Source organism: Erithacus rubecula (assembly GCF_903797595.1).
Source record: "Erithacus rubecula genome assembly, chromosome: 28".
In the NCBI taxonomy this organism is placed as follows: Eukaryota; Metazoa; Chordata; class Aves; order Passeriformes; family Muscicapidae; genus Erithacus; species Erithacus rubecula.
This window is the reverse complement of record NC_136680.1, coordinates 1,227,617-1,254,774: the sequence shown is the minus strand read 5'-3', so window position 1 is coordinate 1,254,774 and position 27,158 is coordinate 1,227,617. Positions and strand designations below refer to the sequence as shown.

General features: G+C 61.1%; 3 protein-coding genes across 3 annotated transcripts; 1 reads left to right on the top strand and 2 right to left on the bottom strand.

Moving 5' to 3' along the window:
* Positions 1 to 223: 223 nt before the first annotated feature.
* On the bottom strand, positions 224 to 13,422 carry SSBP4 (single stranded DNA binding protein 4). Its single transcript, XM_079328651.1, has 17 exons — positions 13,223 to 13,422; positions 11,719 to 11,791; positions 11,542 to 11,603; positions 10,677 to 10,761; positions 5,767 to 5,856; positions 5,441 to 5,500; positions 5,266 to 5,335; positions 5,097 to 5,167; positions 4,252 to 4,319; positions 4,130 to 4,175; positions 3,993 to 4,028; positions 3,843 to 3,897; positions 3,366 to 3,436; positions 2,704 to 2,782; positions 2,070 to 2,098; positions 736 to 837; positions 224 to 408 (listed from the first exon to the last, which is right to left on the bottom strand). The coding sequence occupies exons 1-17, from the start codon at positions 13,276 to 13,278 to the stop codon at positions 379 to 381; spliced, it is 1,083 nt and encodes a 360-aa protein (XP_079184777.1). The 5' UTR covers positions 13,279 to 13,422; the 3' UTR covers positions 224 to 378.
* Positions 13,423 to 14,699: 1,277 nt separating this feature from the next.
* On the top strand, positions 14,700 to 17,000 carry LOC306813336 (uncharacterized protein). The gene is made up of 2 exons (XM_079328687.1): positions 14,700 to 15,960; positions 16,179 to 17,000. Exons 1-2 carry the CDS (start codon positions 14,975 to 14,977, stop codon positions 16,297 to 16,299), a joined length of 1,107 nt encoding a protein of 368 aa, XP_079184813.1. The 5' UTR covers positions 14,700 to 14,974; the 3' UTR covers positions 16,300 to 17,000.
* Positions 17,001 to 17,765: 765 nt separating this feature from the next.
* GDF15 (growth differentiation factor 15) lies at positions 17,766 to 26,765 on the bottom strand. Its single transcript, XM_079328398.1, has 3 exons — positions 26,614 to 26,765; positions 20,124 to 21,593; positions 17,766 to 19,456 (listed from the first exon to the last, which is right to left on the bottom strand). The coding sequence occupies exons 2-3, from the start codon at positions 20,446 to 20,448 to the stop codon at positions 18,576 to 18,578; spliced, it is 1,206 nt and encodes a 401-aa protein (XP_079184524.1). The 5' UTR covers positions 20,449 to 21,593; positions 26,614 to 26,765; the 3' UTR covers positions 17,766 to 18,575.
* Positions 26,766 to 27,158: the final 393 nt, after the last annotated feature.

Here is a 27,158-nt window from a genome sequence, read left to right as displayed (position 1 = left end):
CAGTTCTGGGGTGAGAAGGGGGGGGGTGGGGGGGGGGCAGCAAATAAGTCACGTGACTTATTTCTAATCATCATTATTATTCTTTTTTTTTTTTCTCCCGCGCTTTTTTTTTTTTGTTGTTTTAGTGTTCATTTGGAAAAAATAAAATAAAAAACAAAAAGGAAAGATAGGACAAGGCTTTGAGGAGGGGGGAGAGCGCTGAGAAAAGGTGTGGGGGGTGGGGGGCGGGATTTGGGTGTGCCACGGGGTGGGGAGCGGGGTGGGCTGATCATTAAAATTAATGAATTTTTTTTTGTTTTGTTATTTTGTATTATTTTTTTTTTTTTTTTCGGTGGTGGGTGAGGGCGTCTGGCTGTTTCGGCGGCCTCGGCGCGGGGCTCACACGCTCATTGTCATGCTGGGCGAGTACTATAGAGAGAGCGGAGACACCACAGCGTTACCGGGGCTGCGGGGGGGTCCTGGGCGGGGGGCGCACCCAGCGCTGCCCCCCCATCCTCATCCTCCATCCTCCTCCTCCATCCTCCTCCATCCTCCTCATCCTCACACCTCGCTCGGCCAAGGCGACCCCACCGCTGTCGCCGCCGTCGCCGCTGCCGCTGCCGGTGCTGACGCAATTTCGGGGGGTCTCCAGTGGGATTTGGTGGCCGAACCCCCCCGTCCCCGGCCCCCCCGGGCCCCCCGCCCTCTCCTCCTGCCCCCCCGGGGGTCCGCGGGGGTCCCCGCCGGGTCCCTTACGCTGTCGCTTTGGAAGGGATTTAGGAAATTGCTGCTCAGCTCGGCGTCGTCACGAGGGGTCCCGGGGGGGTTGCTCAGGGCCCCCAAATTACTGGGGGAGCTCTGGAGGAAGGGGGGAGACAGGAGTTAGTGGGGGGGGGGTAATAAATGGGGTGTCAGTATAAAGGGGGGTTCCCAGGGGAGTGGGGTGGGGGAGTTCCAGTGTATGGGGGGGAATAAATGGGGTGCCAGTAAATGGGGTGGTGCCAGAATATGGGGGAACCCAAATAAATGGGGTGCCAGTAAATGGTGGGGGGGAATAAATGGGGGTCCCAGTAAATGGGGTGGTGCCAGAATATGGGGGAACCCAAATAAATGGGGTCCCAGTAAATGGGGTGAACCCAGAATATGGGGGAACCCAAATAAATGGGGTCCAAATAAATGGGGTGGTCTCAGGGCATGGGGTCCCAGTAAATGGTGGGGGGGAATAAATGGGGGTCCCAGTAAATGGGGTGATCTCAGGACATGGGGGAACCCGAATAAATGGGGTCCAAATAAATGGAGTAATCCCAGAACACAGGGGAACCCAAATAAATGGGGGTCCCAGTAAATGGGGTGGTCTCAAGACATGGGGAAACCCAAATAAATGGGGTCCCAATAAATGGTGGGGGGCAATAAATGGGATCCCAGTAAATGGAGTGATCCCAGAATATGGGGGAACCCAAATAAATGGGGTCCCAATAAATGGCGGGGGGAAATAAATGGGATCCCAATAAATGGTGGGGGGAAATAAATGGGGTCCCAGTAAATGATGGGGGGCAATAAATGGGGTCCCAATAAATGAGGTTCCCCATTTATGGGGTGGGGGAGTGATCCCAGAATATAGGGGACCCCAATTAAATGAGGTGGTCTCAGGATATGGGGGAACCCAAGTAGAAGGGGTCCCAGTAACTGCTGGGGGGCAATAAATGGGATCCCAAAAAATGGTGTCTCCAATTTATGGGGTGGGAGAGTCCCAGTATATGGGGAAGGAGTAATAAATGAGATGTTCCAATAAATGGGGTGGTCCCAGAACATGGGGGACCCCAAATAAATGGGGTTCCAGTACATGGTGTGGGGAAATAAATGGGGTTCCAATAAATGGGGTGGTCCCAGAATATGGGGGAGCCCCAGTACATGGGATCCAAATCTGTGTGGGGGCTCCCAGTGCATGGGGGGTTCCCAGTAAATGGGGTCCCAGTGCATGGGGGCTCCCAGTACGTTGAAAAATCCCAATAAATGGAGTTCCCAGGATATGGGGGTGTCCCAATAAATGGGGTCCCAACACTGGGGGGGTCCCAGGGCCCCCAACTCACCTTTGGCAGCCCATCCATGTCCCCGGAGCCTGCCAGGATGACACGGGACATTAGTGACCCCCAAAAGCACCTGCCCCCCAAATTTCGTGTGTCCCTAATCCACGTGTGTCTCCAAAACTGTGTCCTCCACAATCCTTCCCAAACCATGTGTGTCCCCAGTCCATCTGTGTCCCCTCAATCTGTGTGTCCCCAAATCCATGTGTGTGTCCCCTCAATCTGTGTCCCCAAATTTCTGTGTGTGTCCCCAAATCCATGTGTGTGTCCCCAAATCTGCGTGTTCCCAAATTCCTCTGTGTGTGTCCCCAAATCTGTGTGTGAACCTAAATCCCTGTGAGTCCCCAAATCCCTGAGTGTGTCCCCTCAATCTGTGTGTGCCCAAAATCCCTGAGTATGTCCCCAGATCCCTGCATGTCCCCAAATCTGCATGTGTCCCCAAATCCCTGTGTGTCTCCTCAATCTGTGTGTCCCCAAATCCCTGCATGTCCCCAAATCCCTGAGTGTGTCCCCAAATCCCTGCCTGTGTCCCCCCCATCCACTCCCCTCCCACCCCTCCTGCTGCACGAGCCCATCCAGCCACAGGCAGAGCTCAAATCCCACAGGGTTTGGGATGTGGGGGTTTTGGGGTGTCACCCACCTAAGGATCCGTTCATGTGGTGCGGCTCCATCGCGCTCATCCCGCCCATGGGCCCCTCGGGGCCGGGCCCCATCGGGAACTGGGGGGACAGGAGGGGCTCAGCAATGTTGGGGGGATCCCCCCTGACCCCAATCCCTGTCCCCAATCCCTGTCGCCAGCCCCTGTCCCCAGCCCCCATCCCATTATCCCAGTATCCCATTCCATGATCTCATCCCTTTATCCCATCCCTTTATCCCATCCCATCCCATCCCATCCCATTATCCCATCCCATTATCCCATCCCATTATCCCATCCCATCCCATCCCATCCCATCCCATCCCATCCCATCCCATTATCCCATCCCATTATCCCATCCCATTATCCCATCCCATCCCATCCCATCCCATCCCATCCCATTATCCCATCCCATTATCCCATCCCATTATCCCATCCCATCCCATCCCATCCCATCCCATCCCATCCCATCCCATCCCATCCCATTATCCCATCCCATCCCATCCCATCCCATCCCATCCCATCCCATCCCTTTATCCCATCCCTTTATCCCATCCCATTATCCCATCCCATTATCCCATCCCATTATCCCATCCCATTATCCCATCCCATCCCATCCCATCCCTTTATCCCATTATCCCATCCCTTTATCCCATCCCATGGCTCACGTTGGGCCGGTTCCCTGCGGGTCCAATGGGGTTCATCATGGTGTACATGTTCTCACTGGAGTTGGTGGAGTCTGGGGGGAGACACAGCATGTGGGGGGGAATCCCACATCCCACTGATACCCCCAGATCCCACTGATACCCCCAGATCCCACTGATACCCCCAGATCCCACTGAGATCCCCCAAATCACATTCACACTCACAATTCCCACTCACACTCCCCAGATCCCATTTACACACTCTCAAATCCCATTCACACCCCCAAATCCCACTCACATCATCCTAAATCCCACTCACACCACCCCAAATCCCACTCACACTCCCCAGATCCCATTAACACACTCTCAAATCCCATTCACACCCCCAAATCCCACTCACATCATCCTAAATCCCACTCACACCACCCCAAATCCCACTCACACACCTCCAAATCCCACTCAGACCCCCAAACCCCACTCAGACCCCCAAACCCCACTCACCTCCGGGGCTGGGCAGGATGGGGGTGCCGGGGGGGCCGCCACCCCCAGGAGGGCCCTGGAAGGGAAAAGGAAAAAGGGGGTGGGTTGGGGGAGGGGGTCACAGGGTCACTGCAGCCCCCCCAGACCCCAATCAAGCACCCCAACACTCACCACGTAATTCCCAGGGGATGAGGAGGAGTAGGCAATCTGGGGGGGACAAAGGGGGGTCAGCATGGGGGCAGCACCCCCATAGGACCCCCCCCCAAATGGTTCTACCCCCTCCCACCCCCCCAAATCCCAAAACTTACGGAGTTGGCGTTGGGGTTGGGCCAGGGCCCGCGACCACCAGGACCCCTGGAAAGGCAAAGGGGACAGTGAGGGGGGTCCTGCAGGTCCTGGGGGTGTCCTGGGGGGGGCACGGGGGTCTTACATGTTCATGGTGGGCATTCCAGGGCCGGCCAGTGAGCTGGGGGGGGGGCGCATCCCACTGCCATAGCTCTGGGGGGAGAGGGGGGGTCAGGGGGGCTGGGACACCCCAGAACGTCCCCACCCTGTGTCCCTGTCCCCATCCTGCACCCCTGTCCCCATCCTGTACCCCTGTCCCCATCCTGTACCCCTGTCCCCACCCTACACCCCTGTCCCTATTCTGCACCCCTGTCCCCACCCTGCACCCCTGTCCCCACCCTGTACCCCTGTCCCCACCCTGCACCCCTGTCCCTATCCTGTGTCCCTGTCCCCACCCTACACCCCTGTCCCCATCCCCATTGCCACCTCCCTGTCCCCAAAAGTCATCCCCATCCTCATATCCCCATTCCCTCTCCCCATCCAATCCCTACCTGCATCTCCTTGTTCCCAGCCCCATCCCTCTCTCCCTTTTATCCCAATCCCTGTCCCCACTCACATCCTAATTCTTGTTTTCCCATCCCCATCCCTTAATCTGTACCCCATCCCTGTATCCCTCTATCCCCTTGTACCCATTCCCGTCCCCATAGCCTTGTCCCCCTGCCTCTGTAAACACTTCCACCCCATTACTCCTGTCCCTGCCCCATCCCAGCACCCCATTATTCCATTATCCCAGTACCCCATTATCCCACTATCCCAGAACCCCATTATCCCAGTATCCCCACTATCCCAGTATCCCCACTATCCCAGTATCCCCAGTATCCCCAGTATCCCCACTATCCCAGTATCCCCACTATCCCCAGTATCCCCAGTATCCCACTATCCCAGTATCCCCAGTATCCCCACTATCCCAGTATCCCCAGTATCCCGTACCTGTGGCCCCATCCCGGCCATGCCTCGGGGGGGGTTCATGCGCTGCATCGGGCCCCCCATACCAGGATGCCCTGCACAAATCGGGGAGGGGGAGCTGTGAGACCCCCCCACAGCCCCCCCAAAAACCCACTTTGGGGTCTGGGGTCTGGGGGAGAGACCCCCAACTCACCCTGTGAGCGCGCAGCCGGGTCCATGGCGTTGGGCAGCAGTGGCTGGGAGCCAGGAACACCCACGGGGGGCTGCAGAGAGGGGGAACAGCAGGTCAGGGGGCTGAAGGAAAGGGTGGGGGGGGGTCCTGCACCCCTTTTTTTTGGGGAGGGGGGTCCCAGCAGTGACTGCCTCACCTGGTTGGGCATCCGGAGCGGGGGCCGGGGGCCACCGGGGTAGCGGGGAGACATGAAGGGCTGCAAGAGAGGAGAGGGGGGGTCTGGGGGTCAGTTGGGGCTGGGGGGGTCGGTGTCAGATTGGGGGGGCTGGGGGGCACCCACAGGAGCCTTGGGGAAAAACGCAGCAGGTTATGGGTGGGGGTTTGGGGGGGCTGCGACCCCTGGGAGAGTCGAGGGGACATGGGAGAGGCTGTGCCTTGGTGGGGGTGTAACCCACTCCCCCCAAAAAACACAACCAGGGGCTCAGGTGTGTGCACCCCCCAGGGACAGGCCGGGCTCAGTACCTGGAAGAAGGCGGGGGGCACGGGACCCCCGGACATGGCATCCCCGGGGGGCAGGTTCCCCATCACCGGGCTGGGCGCTGCCGCCGCGCTCTGCGGGAGACACGGTGAGAGAGGGGCTGGGGGGGTCCCCATCCATCCATCCATCCATCCATCCATCCATCCATCCATCCATCCATCATCCATCCATCCATCCATCCATCCATCCATCCATCCATCCATTCCTTCATCCATCCATCCATCCATCCATCCATCCATCCATCCATCCATCCATCCATCATCCATCCATCCATTCCTTCATCCATCCATCCATCCATCCATCCATCCATCCATCCATCCATCCATCCATCCATTCCTTCATCCATCCATCCATCCATCCATCCATCCATCCATCCATCCATCCATCCATCCATCATCCATCCATCCATCCATCCATTCCTTCATCCATCCATTCCTTCATCCATCCATCCATCCATCCATCCATCCATTCCTTCATCCATCCATCCATCCATCATCCATCCATCCATCCATCCATCCATCCATCCATCCATCCATCCATCCATTCCTTCATCCATCCATCATCCATCCATCCATCATCCATCATCCATCCATCCATCCATCCATCCATCCATCCATCCATCCATCCATCCATCCATCATTCCTTCATCCATCCATCCATCCATCCATCCATCCATCCATCCATCCATCCATCCATCCATCCATCCATCCATCCATCCATCCATCCATCCATCCATCCATCCATCCATCCATCCATCCATCCCCCCCTGTCTCCCCACCCTCAGCACCGAGCTCGGTGCTCCCCTTGCCCCTCATTCCCCTCTCAGCACAATTGGGGGGGACACCCGTGGGCCGGGGGGGGGCGCGGGCAGGGCCCCCGGCCCCTTTCGCCCCCCGGCCCCTTTCGGCCCCCGGCCCCGCTCGCCCCCGGCCCCGCTCGCCCCCGGCCCCTTTCGCCCCCCGGCCCCGCTCGCCCCCGGCCCCGTCCGAGGGGAGCAGTTAAGGGAAGGAATGCGCCGCTTTTCCGGCTCGGCCCCTGCGCCACAACTGGTTTCAATTTGGAAACGAGGAGGAGGAGGAGGAAGGGGGGGACCCCGCGCTGCCCCCTCCAGCCGGGGGGCCCTGTGCCCCCCACCCCCAATCCCTGCGGGGGATGGGGGTCCCGCTGCGCCCGGGGGAGATTTGGGGACAGCGATGGGGACGGTGACACCCCGCGGAGCCGGGACACGGGTGACACCCAGAGTTGGTGACAGGGACAGCCAGACGGAGGCTGTACCCCATGGGGGTCCCCGGGGGGTCCCAGGCCTTGGGGATCCCCCACTCCTGCCTCAGACACGGTGACAATGACAGATCAGGGTCACTGCCACCCCCCCCAGCCGCAGCCCCACGGGGGTGACAGTGCTGCCCCCCCAAAACAGGGACCAAACGGGGCCCCCCCGTCCCCCCATCACTCGGTGATGCGATGCAGAGTTGCCATGGCAACAGGTTGGGGAGCTGCGGCTCCTCCTGCGGGCTCAAGGTCAGGAGGGAGAAAATTGGAGGGGGGGACACATGGGGGGCTGCTCATGCCAAGGGGGGACCCCAGACCCCGCTGTGGAGCAGCCTATACCCCTCCCCCATTTGCTGTGCACAGGCTGGACCCCTCCCCCCAGTTTTATGGGGTCACCAGGATGTTCCGGGGGGGGGGGGGGGGGGGGGGGGGGGGGCCTGATGTGTTTGGGGGGGGCTGGTGGGGAACATGAGGGGCCCTGGCTCCATGCTGGGACCCCCAGTTCAGCCCAGTTGGGCACTGGGATGGGTCCACAGCTGCGTGGGGCACGCCGGTGGGTGTTTTTGGGCGTGGGGGGGTTGTGGGGCTCCCCCCGGCGCTCCCCAGCCCTGGCAGGCAGCAGTGCCATGGCAACGTGGCCTGACCCGCGCCATGTCCCCGGCGTCACCGCCACCGTCCCCGCACCCGCAGCCTCATTAATTCCGGCACGGCAATCAGCTCAGCGCGGCGCCGGGGGCTGGGGGCGGCCGGGGGGGGTCCTGCTGCAGCCCCCGCGGCCCCACGGGGGTGAGGGGTGTCCTGGGGGGCAGCAGCTCCTGTTCAGGAAGGGTCCTGGATCCACGGGGCCACGGATTGTGCTGCGACCCCGGCGTCCTGCATCCCATACTGTCCCCTCCTGTGTCACCGTGTGTCCCTCTGTGTCACCCTGCAGCTCATGGTGTCCTGCAGCCCACAGTGTCACCCCCTGTGTCACAGTGTGTCCCTCTGTGTCACCCTGCAGCTCATGGCTTCCTGCATCCCACAGCAGCATCCTACACGTCACAGCACCCCACATCCTGTGGGACTGCACCCCACAGCATCCTGCACATCCCACAGCATCCTGCATCATCCCACAGCATCCTGCACATCCCACAGCATCCTGCACATCCCACAGCATCCTTCATCATCCCACAGCATCCTTCATCATCCCACAGCCTCCTCCATCATCCCACAGCCTCCTCCTGCATATCCCAAAGCATCCTGCACATCCCACAGCATCCTGCACATCCCACAGCATCCTGCACATCCCACAGCATCCTCCATCATCCCACAGCATCCTGCACATCCCACAGCATCCTCCATCATCCCACAGCATCCTGCACATCCCACAGCATCCTGCACATCCCACAGCATCCTGCATCATCCCACAGCATCCTGCACATCCCACAGCATCCTCCATCATCCCACAGCATCCTGCACATCCCACAGCATCCTGCACATCCCACAGCATCCTGCATCATCCCACAGCATCCTCCATCATCCCACAGCATCCTGCACATCCCACAGCATCCTCCATCATCCCACAGCATCCTGCATCATCCCACAGCATCCTCCATCATCCCACAGCATCCTGCACATCCCACAGCATCCTGCACATCCCACAGCATCCTCCATCATCCCACAGCATCCTCCATCATCCCACAGCATCCTCCTGCATATCCCAAAGCATCCTGCACATCCCACAGCATCCTGCATCATCCCACAGCATCCTGCACATCCCACAGCATCCTGCACATCCCACAGCATCCTGCATCATCCCACAGCATCCTCCATCATCCCACAGCATCCTCCATCATCCCACAGCATCCTCCTGCATATCCCAAAGCATCCTGCACATCCCACAGCATCCTCCATCATCCCACAGCATCCTCCATCATCCCACAGCATCCTGCACATTCCACAGCATCCTCCATCATCCCACAGCATCCTGCACATCCCACAGCATCCTGCACATCCCACAGCATCCTCCATCATCCCACAGCATCCTGCACATCCCACAGCATCCTCCATCATCCCACAGCATCCTGCACATCCCACAGCATCCTGCACATCCCACAGCATCCTCCATCATCCCACAGCATCCTGCACATCCCACAACATCCTCCATCATCCCACAGCATCCTGCACATCCCACAGCATCCTGCACATCCCACAGCATCCTCCATCATCCCACAGCATCCTGCATCATCCCACAGCATCCTGCACATCCCACAGCATCCTCCATCATCCCACAGCATCCTCCATCATCCCACAGCATCCTCCTGCATCCCACAGCATCCTGCACATCCCACAGCATCCTGCACATCCCACAGCATCCTCCTGCATCCCACAGCATCCTGCACATCCCACAGCATCCTGCACATCCCACAGCATCCTCCATCATCCCACAGCATCCTCCATCATCCCACAGCCTCCTCCTGCATATCCCAAAGCATCCTGCACATCCCACAGCATCCTCCATCATCCCACAGCATCCTCCATCATCCCACAGCATCCTCCTGCATCCCACAGCATCCTGCACATCCCACAGCATCCTGCACATCCCACAGCATCCTGCATCATCCCACAGCATCCTGCACATCCCACAGCATCCTCCATCATCCCACAGCATCCTGCATCATCCCACAGCATCCTGCATCATCCCACAGCATCCTCCATCATCCCACAGCATCCTGCACATCCCACAACTTCCTGCACATCCCACAGCATCCTGCATCATCCCACAGCATCCTGCACATCCCACTACTTCCTGCACATCCCACATTATTCCTGCATCACTGCATGGCCTCCTGCATCATCCCACAGCATCCTGCATCCCAGAGCACCCTGGGCTCCACAGAATCCCACATCCCACAGCACTGTGGGTCCAACAGAACCCTGCATCCTGTGGGGCTCTGGACCCTGCATCACTCTGTATCCCACAGCATCCCACAACATCCTGTGGGGCATGGATCCTGCACCATCCTACATCCCCTGGGCTCTGGACTCTGCATCATCCTGCATCCCACAGCACTGTGGGCCCTGCAGCACCCCAGGGACCCCTCCCCATCCCAGGGCACGGTGTCCCCCCCATGTCCCCCCCATGGGGGCAGGAGCAGGTCCAGGACACACCGGGAACACCAGGGGCTGTTGACACCGTGCCAACGATTAAACCTCCAGAGCTGGAGCTGGGAAGGAGCAGAGCTGTTCTGGGGGGGGGCTCCCCTCACTGTGGGGGTCCCCACTGAGCCCCCAATCCTGCAATGACCCCCCAGGACACCACGTGGGGATGGGGAACACACACCCCCAGCTGGACAGCAAGAGCCTGGTACTGTGCACTGGGGGGGATGGGGGGGGTCCCTGTCCCCTGGGGGGTGTGTGACAGTGGGGGATGGGCACACCAGGGCACGCTGGGGTCCCCAGCAGGGCGAGGGGGGGGGACACACACTGAGCCAGGCCCCCAGGGATTAACCCCCCCTCGCTGCCGCCCCGTGAAATAGGTCACCCACAGATCCGGGGCTGGCAGCGGGGGGGTCCTGGCTGCAGGGCGGGGGGGGGGGGGCAGGGGGGGGGGCGCACACGGACCCCCCCAGCCCGAGGCACTCACGTAGTCATGGAAGGCTTTGGCCTCGCTGGAATGCTCGCAGGTCTCGCGGCGATCCGGGGCGGCACAGTACAGATCCCAGAACACGCTGGGGAGGGGGGAAAGGGGTGAGGACCCCCCCCAGTTTACACCCCTGTGCCGCTCTCCGAGCACCGACAGTGTCACCCGTGGGGCGGGGGGGCTGCGCCCTGTCCCCCCCTCCTCGGCCGGGGCCTCCCGGCTCCGCCTGTTTTCCCTGGAAACGGTCGCTACGGCCGGAGCCCAAATTCCTGGGACTTTACATCAGGCAGCGGCAGCATCCCGGGCCGGGATGGGGAGGGGGGTCCCCTGCCCGCGCCCCCCGCCCTGGGTGTGGGACAGCACAGGGGCCAAGTCTGTTTCTGGGTGCCCCCCACCCCTGAATTTAGGAGGTGCTGGCTGGGTGCCAGCTTAACCCCCCCTCATTGTGTGTGTGTGTGTGTTCTCCCCAAATTATCAACTGATCACTCACTGCCCCCACCACCGAGCCCCCAACAAGTGATGTCCACCTGCGGGGTGCCCCCCACATCCCCACCGCCCCCCTCGGGGGGCTCTGCTGGGCCCCCCAAGTGCGGGGGTCCAGCCCCGGGGCTGGGAGCCCCCCCCCAGCTCCACTCCCGGTGCCAAATTGGATCCATATGGAGGAGCTGGGAGGGGGGGCCAGGATGGGAGGGAAAGGGGGGGGAGCCCCCAAATCGCTGATGGGAAAAGCAGAGGGATGGATTTATGGAGTACGAGGTGATGTAGTGGCAGATTAAGGGGGGGGAAGCTCCTAGATCCCCTCCCAGCCTCTCTGCCATAGGAATGGGGGGGGTTCCCCCCTTTCCAACCCCCCCAGACCCCAACTCACCACCACCAGGAGTGCAGGAAGCCGGGGGGCTCCCCCAGCGTGATGTTCTTCTCCCATCGGATCTGAGGAGAGGGACACGGGGAGGGGGGGAGTCAGCAGCCCCCACCAGGGATGGGGCTCCAGGACCCCCCGTGGGTGGGATGGGGGGGTCCGGGGGTGCTGCTCTCCCCCCCTTACCTCCGACAGGAAAGTCTGGGCGGATTTCTGCGCCCCCACGTGCAGCAGGTACTCGTAGACGTAAAGCGCCAACCTGGGGGTGGGGACAGGATGGGGACAGGGACAGTGTGAGGGACCTGCCACCCCCATGGTGACACCCCCACCCAACGGACCCTGAGGGACACGGGGAACAGCCAGGATGGAACCCCCCCACTCAATTAGTGCAGAATTAATGAGGAGGGTTCGATGTCACCTCCCTGCGAGGGACCCCACTGGTGACACCGAGTGACTCCCACCGGTGACACCGAGTGACACCGCACGCCCCCCACGGACAGGTGACACCTCCCACACAGGATGTGGCCCAGGGGCGAGTGCCACCAAGGGTGTCCCCTGGCAGGGGACACTCACGAACGCCCGGTGCTCCATCCCCTCCCGGGAGCAGCAACGGGGACCGCGGTGGCCCCGGGCACCGGGACACAGCAGGACGGGGACAGCCGGGAACGGCGGCTCACGGTGCCGGGGACCGGGGATGGCAGTGGCCGCGGAGCATCAGTAGCCCCGGTGCCATTCCCGGTGCCCCAGGGGATGGCACGGCCGGGGAGGGCTCCCGGTGCCCTCAGGGATGCGGCGAACCGGGCACATCCCGGCTGCCGGTAGCCCCGGTGCCACCGCGGGTCACGGTGCCCGGGGGATGGCAATGCCCGGGGGGATCACACCGGCTCCCGGTGCCCCGGAGGATGGCACAGCCCGGTTCCCGGCGGTCACGGTGCGCTCGCGGGTCCCGGTGCCCCGGGGGATGGCACGGCCGGGGAAGGGGCATCATCCCGGCTGCCGGCGCCCCCGGGGATGCCGCACACCGGGGGGATCATCCCGGGTCGCGGTGATCCCACAGCTCCCGGTGCCCCAAGATGTGGCAATACCCGGGGGGCACATCCCGGCTCCCGTTAACCCCGGAGTGATCGCGGCTCCCGGTGCCCCGGGGGATGCCACGGACCCCGGCACATCGCAGCTCCCGGTGCCCCGGGGCTATCACGGACCGAGGGGGATCATCCCGGCTCCCGGTACCCCGGGAATTCACGGACCGGGGGGATCATCCCGGCTCCCGGTACCCCGGGAATGGCTCAGATCGGGGGGAATCATCCGGCTCCCGATACCCCCGCAGCTCCCGGTGCCCCGGGGGACAGCACGGACCAGGGGGATCATCCCGACTACGGGCGCCCCGGGGGATGCCGCGGATCGGGGGGATCATCCCGACTCCCGGTGCCCCGGGGGATGCCGCAGACCGGGGGGTTCACCCCGGCTCCCGGTGCCCGGCTGACCCCCGCCAGCTCCCGCTGCCCCGCGGCTGCCGGTGCTCCCCGGCGGGGCGGGGCCGGGGGGTCCGCCCGCCCCCCGATCTCCCCCCGCTTTTCCCGATCTCCCCCCCACCTTCCTTCCCGCTCCGTCCCCGCTCCCCCGGCGCCCGCCCCGGCAAAAACTTCCGCGCCCCGGCCGTTCCCCCGCCGCCGCCCGGCGCCGCACTCACTTCTCGCGGGCCTGGCCGTCCGAGGGCACGCCGGAGCCCTTGCCCTTGGCGTACATGGCGCGGCGGCGGCTGTCAGCGGCCCCGGGCCCGGCCCCGCGCGGCCCCCGCCGCCCCCGCCGCCCCCGCCGCCATCCCGGCCCGGCCCGGCCCGGCCCCGCCGGCTGCGGCCGCGCGCCCGAGGGGGAGCTTGAAACCGCCGCGCCCCCCCCGCGCGGCTGTTCCGGCAGCGCCGCCACCACCCCCCCCGCGCCGCGCGCCGCGCTTAAAGGGGCGATGGCGGAGGGGGGATGGCGGTGGGGTCCGCGCTGGGGAGGGAGGGAGGTGAGGGGAGAGGGGTGGTCGCGGGGAGGGGGATGCGGACGCGGGGGAGGCGAGGAGGGTCAGGGCCAGGATGGGGGCACAGGGAGGTGTGGATGTGACAGGGGGACGCGGACCCGAGGGGGTGGGCGCAGGGGATGTGGGGACGCGGGGCCACGGAGGCGAAGAGTGGGCACGGACACGGGGGGACGCACCGGTGGGGTGGGCATGGAGGGGTAAGGACACGAGGGGGGTGGGCATCCAGGGACGGGGACACGCGGGGGATCAGAGACACGAGGGGGTGAGTTAAAAGGGCAGTGACACGAGGGAACACGGACACGGTGGTCACGGAGGGACACGAGGGGGTGGGCACGGACACGGGGGATGCAGGGAGTGGACATGTGCAGGGTGGACACGGACGCGAGGGCGTAGGCACGGAGGGACACGGGCACGAAAGGGTGGGCACGGACATGAAGGGGTGGACACGGACACGAAGGGGTGGATGTGGGAGGGGGAACACAGGGGGACACGGGGGACACGGAGGGACACGGATGTGACAGGGTGGACACGGACGCGATGGGGTGGACTTAAAGGGGCAGTGACACGAGAGGATGGAGGCAGGATGGTCATGGAGGGACACGGATTTGAGAGGATGGACATGGGGGGGACACACGAGGGGGTGGCCACACACTCGGGGCACGGAGGGACACAGAAGGGACAGGTGGGCATGGACACAGCGGGGTTGGACATACAGGGACACGAGGGGGACACACGGACACGACAGGGGGGACAGGGACGGGAACAGGAACGGGTAGTCGCGAAGGGACTCGGACACCAGGGGGCGGACACGGACACGGTGTGACACGGGGGGACACGGGGGGACACGGGGGGGACACAGGGGGATGGACAAGGTGGAGAGACGTGGACACCAGAAGGGCTTGGACATGGAGAGTGGACAAGAACGTGACGCTCTTGGAGATGGTGGGACATCGAGTTGCAGACACGGGGAGGGGACACCGGGATGGCGACACCCATCCTGCCAGGCGACACCGACACAGAGTCCCTCGGATCCCACCTGGTCCCGGGGTCCCTCACACTCGGGGGGGTCCCTGTGCTGCCAGGGGGATCTGTGAGCGCACGCGTGTGGGTGTCCCTGTGTCCCCACCTGTGTGTCCCCCACTTCTTGGGGGTCACCGGGGTCACGGTGACACTCACCCAGTGCCAGGGGGATTCTCAGCACCCCAAGAAAGGACCGGGGGGGGTGGTCTGGCGGGGGTCAAGGGGTGCTGATTTGGGGGTGCTGCCCCCCCTGCCCCACCGGGGCCGCCTACGCCTTGACAGGGTGACACGGGGACAGCCGGACCCGCCTGTTCCTCTTCCCCACACCAGGCAGCAGCGGCCGGAGCGCAGGCGAGTCGAGCTGCGGTGGTTGGGAGAGGGAAGGGGGGGCAGGAAATGCTCCGCTGGGACCCCCAGGAGCTGCCCAGCCCTGGAACAGCGGCAGTGGGGCTGGAATTGGACTGGGCTGCACTGGTTTGCACTGGGAGGGGGAATCCGATGGGAATGGGGGGTCCTGATTCCCGTTTTCCACCAGGGTCTCGCTGCGGTGGGGACACCATGGGGGTCCCTGCGGCCCCGCTCGTGCTGCTGCTGCTGCTGCGCCCCGTCACCCCCATGTCCACGGTGTCCCCCTGTTCGGTCTTGCTGCTGGACACTCCCGAGGACCTGGACCTGACCAACAGGAGCCGTGGATGTGCCGAGCTGGACTGGAGCCCGTTCCAGCGGCAGCGCCGGCTGGTGCTGAGGCACAACGGCATCGAGTCGCTGAGCCCCTGGGCCCGCCTGGGCCCCAGCACGGAGGAGCTGGACCTGGCGGAGAACCGGCTGCGGGAGCTGCCCCGTGGGTTCTTCACCAACGCCACGGCGCTGCGGACCCTGCGGCTGGAGGGGAACCCCCTCCCCGCCCTGCCCCCCGCCGCCTTCCAGCCCTCGCTGCGCTCCCTGTCCGTGTCCTGCCGCTGTGACCTGCTGGGCACCGTCCTGGCGCCCTGCGCCCGCGCGGGGATCCTCTGCCACTGCTTCACACCCCAGCAGCATCCCTTCGACGTCACGGAGTTCCACGGCCGGGAATGCGGGTCCCGCGTGGGGCTGGTGGCCGGGGTGGCCGGGGCGGCCGCGGCCGTGGCCGTGCTGGTGGCCGTGGGCTCTGCCGTGGTTTGGTACCGGCGGAAGAGAACGGGAGCCGCGGCGGCCGGTGCGGGAAGGGGGAAGCAGGATCCCTCTGGGAACCTCCGGCAGCCCCGTTACATCAGCCGGGACACCGGGATCGGCAGCGCCGATGTCGCCGATGCCCCCGACTACGAGAACGTCTTCGTGAGCCCCGGCAGGGCCCCGGCTGCCGCGCAGGGATGGGCACCGGGATGGCAGGAGCAGCGCTACAGGTGAGGCTCCGGCACAGGGAATGGGCATTCCGGGAATGTTCCACCCTTTCCCTGCTGTGCTGTGCCCTCGTGTGTTGTCCTGCTCCATCCCACTCCATCTTGTGCTGAACATCCCGTCCCATCCCGTCCCATCCCATTCCATCCCATCCCATCCCGTCCCGTCCCGTCCCGTCCCGTCCCGTCCCGTCCCGTCCATGACATTCCCCGCTGTCCCCCAGCCCGCAGGTCCCGGTGGATGACGATTATTTCCTGGAGAGCGCGGCCGATCCCGGGGACCAGCCCATCTACGCCAACACCCTGGGCCCCACCGAGGATGTCTACATCATCCCTGACCAGTGAGGGGCTGGGGGGACACTGGGAGGGCTGGGGGGACACTCTCTGTCCCCCACTGATGCCCTTTTCCTGGCTGTCCCCCAGCCCAGAGGGGACAGGGACCTTCCCCACAGCCCTGCAGGGTCACACGCGGTTCTCCCACGCACATCCTGTGGGAACTCCTTTTGCAGGGGGATTTTTCTTTAACAGCCCCAGTCCCCTCCTTCGCCCCGGTTCTCACCCTGGGGTGAGGGCTGAGCTGACATTTCCTCCCGGACCGACGGCGGGGACGCCGCGTGCGCCGCATCCGCCGGCAGCTGCCACCGGGGCCGGGGCCGGGACACGCGCGGGGTCCCTGGGGAGGGGACACAATCGGGGTCCCTGGGGTGGGGACACCCGCGGGGTCCCTGGGGCCGGCGGGAGGAGCCCGGGTTTGGGCTGATCACCGTCTCGGCCTTCTGTTCCCCTTTTGGGGCCGATGGAGAGCGCCGGGTGCGCGGGACGTGCTGGTGGTTGGGGACATCCGGTGCCACCTGCGCCCTCCTTTCCTGCTAAATCCGCCCCTTCAGGGAACAAAGAAAAAACTTCTTGTTTTTTATTCCTCCTGGTGAGACCAGAGCTGTTGGGTGCCATGGGGACAGAGGGACCCCATGGTTTGTCTGGATGTCCCCCCACCCAGCCCCTGGGAAACTTCACTGTGTCCCATTAAATGGTTTAATTATCTCTAATTACCTGCATAGCTCGTGGCTGTGGGGAGGCCTGGGCAGGACATGGGGTTTTTCTCTGGGGTTTTCCCTGGAGCTGCCTGAGCTTGTGTCCCCAAAATGGGGGGGATCCCAAGGGACAAGAACCCTCAAGGATATGTCCCCAAAGCCTTTGTCCCCAGGGCAGGGGTCCCAAGGGACCAACACCCTCAAGGACAGGTTCCCAAAACAGGAGGTCCTAAGGGACCTTCAGGGCAGATTCCCAGAGCTCATGTCCCCAAATTTAGGGTCCCAAGGGATGAAGAGCCAGGTCTCTCCAGCCCCTGTCCCCAGAGAGGCCACCTCCACAGTTTGCATCCCTCAGTCCCCAAACCCCCATCCCAGAGCAGAGATCCCAAATCCCACCTCTCCCAAGCCCAGAACACCCCCAGATCCCCCTGGAAGAGGGGCCAGAAAGGAGCTGTGACCAGCAGAGCCACCCCATCGAGCCATGGGGAGTCTCTTGGGGACACCATGTGTGCCACCAACCTCCAAGAGCAGTTCCCCCATTCCTTTGGTGCCCACGGGGTCCCAGGGCTGGAGGCACCTGGAAATGGGGCAATGGTCACCCATCAGGTGGATGTCCCCCCCAGGGGTCAGAGCTGTGCCCAGAGCCCTTCCCAAGGCCACAAACAACTCAAAGGTCTCTGGGAGCAGTGCCCAGGCATTACTCACATGCTGGCACTGGAAAGCTGTGAGGATTTACCAGCAAATCCACATGGAGTCATCCCAGGGGAGCTGAGGGTCCCAGGACCCCCAAAGTGTGCAGGAGGAGCAGCCAGAATCCCTGTTACAATCACTTTATTCATCATTATTACATCATTCTGATTTTATAGAAATATATAAAATAGAAAAACCCAAAGAAAACCCAAAAACCCTTCCTCTTTTCCCCCCACAAAAAAGGATATTTTGCTATAAAATATAATAAGTTAGAAATAAATAACTGGTTTGCATAAATAAGTCTCTGAGCAGAGGGTTTGGAGTGGGATATGGACACATGGGCGCAGACCCACCCTGGACCATGGGGGTCTCTTGAGTGGGAAGGATCCACCTGCAAAGAATCCTGAAATATGGATTTAAATAAGAGAAAGAACAGTAGAATAAGTTATTGTGGGGGAGAATTCACAACTGGGGCAGAACTGGAGACCCCAGGGCTGAACTGCACAGCAGAGCCAGGTCTGGTGTGGAGTCACTTGGTGCCAAAGGATTGGGATTTTGGGATAGTGATGCTGGAGACCCCCATGGCTCATCTCAGTGGTGGATCCAGGGCTGGGATGGAGCCACTTGATGCCACAGAATCTGGATTTTGGGATGCTGATGCTGGAGACCCCCATGGCTCATCTCAGTGGTGGATCCAGGGCTGGGATGGACCCACTTGGTGCCACAGGATTGGGATTTTGGGATGCTGAAGTTGCAGACCCCCATCTCAGCTGCAGGCCCTTCATCTCAGTGGTGGATCCAGGGCTGGGATGGAGCCACTTGGTGCCACAGGATTGGGATTTTGAGATGCTGGAGTTGCCAGGAGTGGGGATGGCTTTGCCCCAGCGGGATGGTGACACATCAGGCACAGTGGCACCTGGTGACCAGCATGTCCTCGAAGAGGCTGGACACCAGCCTGCCCTCGCTGTCCAGGTGCATCAGCACCATGGGGTCGTAGTCAGCAGGGACACAGCAGGGTGGAGGGGCAGCCTTGGACAGGGAGTGCACTCGGGATTGGATCTGGGCGTGCATGCTGGCTGGTTTGTAGTTGTGGGGGCAGGAACCCTCGCAGAACCTCATGTAGTAACTGCTGGGGGCGATCACCCAGTCCGACCAGCCGATGTCCTGGAAGGAAACCTTCAGCGACTTCAGGCAGCACTTCCCATCGCTCCTCCCACACTCCTCATCCAGCCCCCGAGCTCTCCTGGCTGCTCGAGCTGGTTTCTCCTGGGTTTCCACCTCCAGCACCGGCGTTTTCCCCCAGGAGGTGGCCAGGGCAGCCGAGATGTTGGTGGTGAAATCCAGCTCCAGGCTCAGCGTGGCCTCGGGTCCGGCCACCCAGGGCTGGGTGGCTTCTGTCAGGTCCGGGCTCTGGGAATTCCCATCCGGCTCTTGGCTGCGCAGGAGTTGGGGGGTCCCCTGAGTCCCCTGCAGGGTGTAGATGGTGACCCGAGGTGGCACCGAGGCGCCGGGCAGGGACAGCGAGTGTTTGATGTCTCTCCCGCCTCTCTGCCGTCTCTCTTCCATCTCTCTCCGGTCCCTCTCCCGCCTCTCTCCTGCCTCTCTCCCGCCCCTCTCCCGCCCCTCTCCCGCCTCTACCACGCGGAGCTGCCGGTGGAAATCCGCGGTGCGGGACAGCAGGAGGTGGTAGCGGTGGGGACCGCGGGGCTCCCGGTGGCCCTGAGCGTCCCGGTGTCCTTGAGAGTCCTGATGTCGCTCAGGGATGTCCAACCAGCGCGACACTGCGGGGACAGAAGGGACAGCTGATGTAAGAAACAGCAATTCCTCATCAGCCCGGGCTTGGGATCGGCTCCTGCTCGGCAGCCAAGCCCTCGCTTTCAGGGAATCACTCTCATCCTGAGGGATGCTGGAAATTCTTTGCTATCCTCAGAGCCACCACCTCCAGGGACCCCCGTGGTGGTCTGGGGGGTTCAGTTTTCCTGGGACGCTCCAGGACCCCTTGGAGCACCCCCTCCCACACCCCGACTATCCCCTCCCAGCCCAAGCAGCAGGAGGGAAATTATTTCCCTAAATCCCCCCCAGAGACAGATGAACCCTCAAACTGGAGCTCAAGCTGGGGAGTGGGGCATGGCGCCTCCCTTCCTCGTTCTGCTCGCCCCCAAATCCCTGGAGCCCCCCTCCGAGCCCCCCGAGCTGCCGCTGATCAAAGCTTTCATCCCACTCCCCCCTGATTTTTTGTGATTTTAAGTAAAACGCCTCCAGCGGTGGCTCCTCCCCATTTCCAGGGCTAGGAAGGAGCAGGATAAGGATGAGCGTGGCCACCGTGCTGCATGCCCGGTCATGTCCCCAGGCAGCGGGGTGACATTCCCGCGTGCGGGACACGCTGGGACACTCGTGTGTCCCGGGGGGATCAGGATCGGAGGGTGACACCGAACCACGGTCACTTACAGGTGGGGGTCAGGCGGTGCAGCCGCCGGGTCCTGGACACGGCTTCCTCCTCCTCCTCCTCCTCCCGGCTCCGGTTCCCCGCCAGCTCCGACACTTTCTGCTGGTAGAGCCGCTGCGCTCTCTGGATGCTCTCCTGGTCCAGCTGGCGCCGGATGACGGGGGGAGCCGGCATTCCCAGCCGCTCCAGGATCTCTTTTTTGATGGTTTCCAGCTGGAACCTGTCCTGGTCCCACGTGTGGGGCCGGGAATCCACGGCGGAGAGGAGCAGCAGGAGCTGCAGGCAGGTGACGCCCCGCAGAGCGCTCGGCATCGCTCTCCTGAGCATCCTGCAGAAATCCGGCGGCTTCAGGGCAGGATTTGTTCCCAATTCTTGTACAAAGGCTGGGCGCGCTGCTGCCGGCGGTGCTGCCAGAGGAATGAATGAAGAGGACCAGACCTGACTTTATAGAAGCCGAACTTTGCCCGCCCTCCGTCCCCCCTCCCCGGAGGGTGACGCCGGAGAGAACTCCCAGTAGGAAATTTCTCCTCTCCTCCCGGTATTTCCAACAGGAGCTCTGTCATGCTGCAGCCGGGTGATGTATAAAGTGGTTTGCAGCTGAGGAGATAAAAAACATGGAATAGTCCTCTTCAGACACAAACATTTCCCTTCTACCTGCCGTTTTTATCCTATGGATGGCAGAGCTCGGGGAATGGCCCTCACCTCCTCCAGCCGGCGGTGGCGGAGCGGGGTGATGGACAGGGGATGGCGTGCGAGGCGGCAGCGCTGCAGGCAGCGTTCCAAGCACGCATTTCCCATCCTCGCATCCTCAGCCACCTCGCGGCTCGGCTGGCTCTCATCGCACGGGGCTGATCCGTCCCTTCCCAAAATCCCAGCGGAGCAGGGATGGGGCGGGGAGGAGGAGGAGGAGGCAGCTCGTGTCGGGCGCGTGGCCGGAGCAGGACAAGGATCCGCGCTGGACCTTGTCCCACCGAGGACAGGTGCGGCCGGGGGGATGCGCTCATCCCGAGACTTCTGAGGCAACCGTGGCCGGGGTTACGTCATCCCAAACGGGATGGAGCCCGGTGGCAAAAATCCAGCGGGGCCACGTGTGCCGGGCAGCACCGTGCCAGAGGGGCTGGGCAGGAGGAAATCCAGAGTGGGAACGAGCCCCGGGGTTCAGCACTGCACTGCCCCTCTCCCGGCTTCTCCTCAGGGATGCTTAGACCAAAAAATAAACGTGAGGGGAGGGATGCGAAGCTCCCGGTCGCATGAGGTTCCCCCGGGGCAGGCGAGGCCATTCTCAAATGTGCTGAAATTGATGCGAGCGCCTGGTGTTCAGCTGCGCTCCCGCCAGGGAAGAACGTGCGGTAATCCCGTGATTTACGGCTGGTTTATCCCCGCTCCTCCTCGGGACTCGGCTCCAGCCTTGCCCCGGCTTTTCTCTCCCAGTTCCTCAAGGGGTTGCCTGAGGCAAAGCTGAGTGTTTCACCCTAAAGCAGGGGAAAGAAGTTTGTCAGGATGACCAGGGTCGTGTGGAGGGGATTGAAGCAGCCATGGCTGGGTTGCCCTTTTCTGGATCAGTCCTTGCAGAGGATGGGTGAGGAGGAACAGGAATCCCCCCCAAACCCCCTCCCCATTTCATTGCTTTTCCCTTCCCAGAGCATCCACCTTGGAAGGAAATCCCACAGGAAAACCTCTAGTTTATCTCTGGAGCTTCATGCCATGTGGATTTGGGCACCACGAGTGGGACATTACCCATTCCTCCAGCAGCTGGGCAGGGATGAACTCCCCTCCTGGAATTCCCTGTGGGAATTCCCAGAGCCCCAAGGCTGCTGTGATCTCTCTCCCATGGATTGTATCAGCTGGGGTGATTGCAACCCCCCCAAATCCAGGGAAGAAAGGAGAGGGAGCATCAAGGGCAGAACCACCACACCATTCCCTCCCTCCAGACATCGCCGTTCTCACATCAGCCACCAGCCCCAGGGTGCCAAATGTGCTGATCCAGAGCCTAAACGGGGCCCTTGGCACATCTGAGTGCAGGAAGAGGCCCCGACCTCTGGGGTGACATTGAGCAAGACCCGGCAGAAACCCCGAAATCCCGAAGTTCTGCTTTTGCAATGGATTTTCTGCCCGTGGGTGTGAGCCCCGTATCCAGGAGTGACGCATTCCAAGAGCATCAAAGTTTGCTGGAGCCGGATGTTTTCCCCCAAAGGCGCCAGCAGTGGAAGTCAGAGATTTACAGTCCAGCAGGAGCCATAAAAGAGGGATTTTGGGAGCAGTGGTTTGATCCTGAGCGAGCGATGATGAAATGTCCCAGCGTGTCCTCACCAGCCTGCAACAGGGGATTGCGCAGCCTCTGCATCCCACGTTTCCTCAGCTCTTCCTGGACACGTTCAGTGGCCAGCTCAGGTTAATCCTGTGCCTTTTCCCAGCAGGATGAAGGTTCCTCTCCAGTTTATTCATCCCATGTGGGTCCCTCACCTTGGCACAGCTCTCCTGGCATGGATTTGGAGCAGGGATGCCCTTGCTGTTCCCAGGGATGGGATGAGGGTGAGGAGGATGGAAGTCCAGGAAAAGCTCAGGTCACGCACTGCTGAGCATGGAGAGGTGTGGAAATGTCCAAGGCCAGCTTGGATGGGGTTCAGAGCACCCTGGGGCAGTGGAAGGGATCCCTGCCCATGGCAGGGATGGGCTCTAAGGTTCCTTCCAACAAAACCATTCCATGATTCCAAATAAATTATATTTTCCCTTCTGCAGATGCTGGTGGTAGGTAGGGACAGTGATAAGGACACAGAGAAGGGGGCATCAGAGGGCATCAATTCCCTGAAACTCAGGAAATTCCCCACAGCTACCCAAGCTGGCAGAAACTTAGGGGTTTTTTTTGCAGAGTTCCTCATCACAAGTGGCAAGAGGGGAAGTGCTGCCTTCCAGATTTTAGGGCTATCAGTTCCTCACAGCTGTTGAGCAAAGTTTCCCCAAAAAGTGACCCCTGGGACCAACAGAGCGGGATCAGATTCTCCCCACATCCTACAGAACCTCAGTGCTGCCCAAAAACCACTCAGGGAGAACAAGTTGGGTGCTGCAGGGAGAATATTCCCTGGGGAAAAAAAAGGAATTTATGCTTTCCCATGGTGTTTTTTCAACCAAAGGATAAGAAGGGAAGAGCAGCCTGGCTGCTGCCACCACACAAAGCTCCAAGCAGCCCTTGGGGCTTGGCCTCAAGGGAAGTTGGAACCAGAGGCTCCAGGAATTATTTGGGATGAGAAATCCCTCAGTGATGCAGAACCCCGGGTGGGATTTGCTCCATCCCATCTCGTTTCAGGTCTGGAAAGGGACACAGAGGGATGGGAGGCAGGGCTGCCCCTCTGCTGCCAGCGTGGGATGTTTGGGAAGCCTCATTCCACGTTTTCCCAGCGCTGGCGCTGTCACGATGAATCGGCCGAGTGGACGCTGCCGTGACCTTTGGATGTTTCTAAATCAAAGACACCCAGGATGGGTCAGGCAAGCAAAAGAAGCAGCTTTTGCCCTGGCACAGCAGGAATCACATTTTTCTCCCTTTGCTGCGAGTTTACGGCATCTCCCAAAAATGAGACTTCTGCTCCACTTGGACAAAGACATTCCTGGCTCGGCTGCACCCGCGGTCAACGATTAACTCGGGATCCCAGCCCCCTCAGCCCAGGAAGTGCAGGAAATGCCTCTGGTCCGACCACCAAAAATGGAAATCTGGCTTGGGAAATCCTCACTCACGCCACAATCACCTTCCTCTCAGAGATGGTTTTGCCACCAGGATGTTCTCTGCTTCCCCAGGAGCATCTCTGCTGGGTGGGCTCCCTGGACAGGGATTTCCAGGCAGGGTCTGTGCTCCCCTGAGGATGATTTTCAGTTTGCTGACATTAAATAGAATCCCTTGAGAGCATCATGGAGTTGGGATTCCTGGTCTTTGTGGGTTCCTTCCAGCTCAGGATATTCAGGATGGAGATATTCAGGGTAGGATTGATGTGATGGTTGTTGAGAAGCAGCTTTTAAAAGCAGATTTTCCGTGGTGGGAGCATCTTTCTGTTCAATCCCACCCTTCCAAAGTGCCAGAACAGCCTCTTTTCCTTCATTTTTGGGGTAGATACAGGAGGTAATCCCAGGCCAAGGCTTTTGGGAGCATTGTGATCCCTTGGGATGGTGGTGCTGAGCCCAGGAATGAAGCTCAAGGCTTCAAGGGAGCCAAATCAACTCTAAATCCTTCCTCCAAAAAGCTTTCCAACACTGAGCAGGGGGAAAAAATGGATGCAAGGAACCAAATCCAACCTGGGCACATCCCAGAGCAGCATCTATTTTACCAAGGAAACCCTTAGGACACAATAAAAGGGAAGGACAACCTAGAAAGTTCCTTAAAACAGCAGGATTTTAAGCAATGATGGGAAAAATAGATGAAGGAAACCAAACCCAACTTGGGCACATCCCAGAACAGCATCCCTTTTATCCAGAAGGATGCTACAAGAGAAACACAACCCCAAAACCTCCTTAAAACCATAGCATTTGAAGAACCTGGATGATTTTTAAAGCACAAAGCACAATTTTGGACGAGGAAGGAGGATGGAAGCTGCTGGAGAATTCGGGGAAGTCGCTGTCAGCCCGACCTCCAGGAGAAACAAATGTATTTATTTGTGAAGCCGGAGCCGGGTGAGGCTCCTCGTGCCCATCAGGAGGGAATTAGTCACCGGAGCGTGACTCGGGAAAGGGTTGTGTACACAGGGCACGGCGCTCCCGCACCGAGCAGCGGCGGGAGAGGAGCAGCTGGAGAGAAGCAGCACGGAGGGAATTTCCCCTCAGGCTGGAACGTGGTGCCGGCTGGGAAGTGGCCAAGAAAATCCCACCCCGCAGCAGAGAATATCCATCTGCACCTCCTGGAGCCGGGTAGGGAGGGGAAACCACGGTGAGGAGGTTTGGAGTGAGGGATTACCCAGCCAGAGCATCATCCATGGGATGGGGAGCTCAGCCTGGGAGTTCTGGGATGTGATTGGAGTGTCCATGCTCAGGTAGCCATTCCAGGGGGTGAGAGGTGGAGGATCCTGCACGGGGATGTGCCCTGGGATGGATCCTGCCTTGAGATGCACCCACACACTGATCCTGCCCTGGGATGTACACTGGGACACGTCCTGGGATGGATCCTGCACTGGGACATGTCCTGGGATGGATCCTGCACTGGGATGTGTCCACACATGGATCCTGCACTGGGATGTGCCCTGGGACATGCCCACACACAGATCCTGCTCTGGGATGTACCTTGAGATGGATCCTGCCTTGAGATGCAGCCACACACAGATCCAGCACTGGGATGTGCACTAGGATGAATCCTGCCCTGGGATGTGCCCTGGGACATACTCTGGGATGGATCCTGCCCTGGGATGTGCCTTGGGATATGCCCACACATGGATCCTGCCCCGGGATGTGCTCTGGGATGGATTCTGCCCTGGGATGTGCCCCGGGACATGCCCGCACACAAATCCCACCCTGGGACGGATCCTGCCCTGCGACGTGCCCTGGGATGTGACCACACATGGATCCTCTTCTGGGACATGCCCTGGGACATGCCCACACACAGATCCCGCCCTGGGATGGATTCTGCCCTGGGATGTGCTCCAGGATGTGCCCCGGGACATGCCCACACACAGAACCCGCCCTGGGACATGCCCTGGGATGGATTCTGCCCCGGGACATGCCCCGGGACATGCCCACACACAAATCCCGCCCTGGGACATGCCCTGGGATGGATTTTGCCCCGGGATGTGTCCTGGGACATGCCTACACACAGATCCCGCCTTGGGACAAGCCCTGGGATGGATTCTGCCCTGGGATGTGCCCCAGGATGTGCCCACACACAAATCCCGCCCTGGGACATGCCCTGGGATGGATTCTGCCCCGGGACATGCCCTGGGATGGATTCTGCCCCGGGATGTGCCCCGGGATGTGCCCACACGCGCCTCACCCCAGGCAGCCAGGGCAGGAAATTCCAGCCATTCCCCTGCACCGGAGCCGCAGCTGCGAGGTTTTGGGTGGAAGCTCTGGGGAGCCCTCCCGCAGCACCTTGGCTTTGATTTGCAAGCTGGGAAAACAGGGAATGGGAGCAGCCTGCCAGATGGACGCTGCCCAAAAATCCCACCTCGTTTAGGAAAGGGTTGGAAAGCGGGAGGAGCTGGGGAGGAGGAAAGAATGGCAGTGGAGAAGAAGAATTAAAATCTTTGAGGAGCCAGTCCGCCAAAGGGATCTTCTCCATAAATCGCTGCATCTCCAAGGAATCCAAGCGGGACACTCCTCTCCACGGACAAAAACCTTAAAACCTTGGATTTGTCCCCCCGGAGGGTTCTGTTTGTAAAATGAGCTCATGAGCACATGACTTACCCGAGAATGACATCACCCCGGGAACACCGCAGGAAAAGCTTCTCACCTTATAAAGGGAATTAAAAGGGGAGTGAAGTCATCAGGGCTTGGCTCTGTGGAGCTCAAATCCTGGCTCACCTGTGAGGGACATCCCAAAGCTCCCGGTGCCTGGAGTGTGCTGGGTGTTGGTGGGTGGAATAAAAGCTCCATCTCCAAGAACAGGCTGGAGAGCTCAGCAGGATCACCATGGCAGCTCAGGAAAAAAAAAAAAATCCTAGAATTAGGGCATAAAAAAGACAGAGAAAAAACAGAGATTCCAAGGAACAGTGAGTTTGTACTTTCTGATCCTTGCTCCAGATAAAATCCATCTGGAGCAGGGGCAGGGACCTCCCTGAGCCCCATTCTGCTTTGGTCTGGGTTTTAATTACCTCGGGGAATGAATCCAGCTCCATCCTGCTGTGCCGGGATCCCGCGGAGCTGCTGGCGAGGGGTGACACCAACACCCAGCACGTGGTTGTGCTGCTGTCCCTTCCCCGGTGACATTCCCTGTCCTGTGCCACACCAGGGAAGCGGGAGCAGGATCTGCAGTGTCCTGGATCAAGCTGGAATGACCCCGTGCTGCACCCTCCGGCTGTCCTGGACCGCTCTGGATCTCTGGAGGGGTCACTCCCTATTTCCCGGAT

What these genes read in the sequence shown, in the direction of transcription:
- SSBP4 (XM_079328651.1), bottom strand. Translation starts at nt 13,278, where the DNA reads ATGTACGCCAAGGGCAAGGGCTCCGGCGTGCCCTCGGACGGCCAGGCC. An exon ending in TTCCTGCACTCCTGGTGGTG is followed by an intron (nt 10,762 to 11,541) that starts GTGAGTTGGGGT and finishes CCCCCTCCCCAG; the next exon opens with CGTGTTCTGGGATCTGTACT. An exon ending in CCACATGAACGGATCCTTAG is followed by an intron (nt 2,099 to 2,703) that starts GTGGGTGACACC and finishes TCATCCTGGCAG; the next exon opens with GCTCCGGGGACATGGATGGG.
- LOC306813336 (XM_079328687.1), top strand. Translation starts at nt 14,975, where the DNA reads ATGCTCCGCTGGGACCCCCAGGAGCTGCCCAGCCCTGGAACAGCGGCA. An exon ending in TGGCAGGAGCAGCGCTACAG is followed by an intron (nt 15,961 to 16,178) that starts GTGAGGCTCCGG and finishes GCTGTCCCCCAG; the next exon opens with CCCGCAGGTCCCGGTGGATG.
- GDF15 (XM_079328398.1), bottom strand. Translation starts at nt 20,448, where the DNA reads ATGCTCAGGAGAGCGATGCCGAGCGCTCTGCGGGGCGTCACCTGCCTG. An exon ending in GCACCGCCTGACCCCCACCT is followed by an intron (nt 19,457 to 20,123) that starts GTAAGTGACCGT and finishes CTGTCCCCGCAG; the next exon opens with TGTCGCGCTGGTTGGACATC.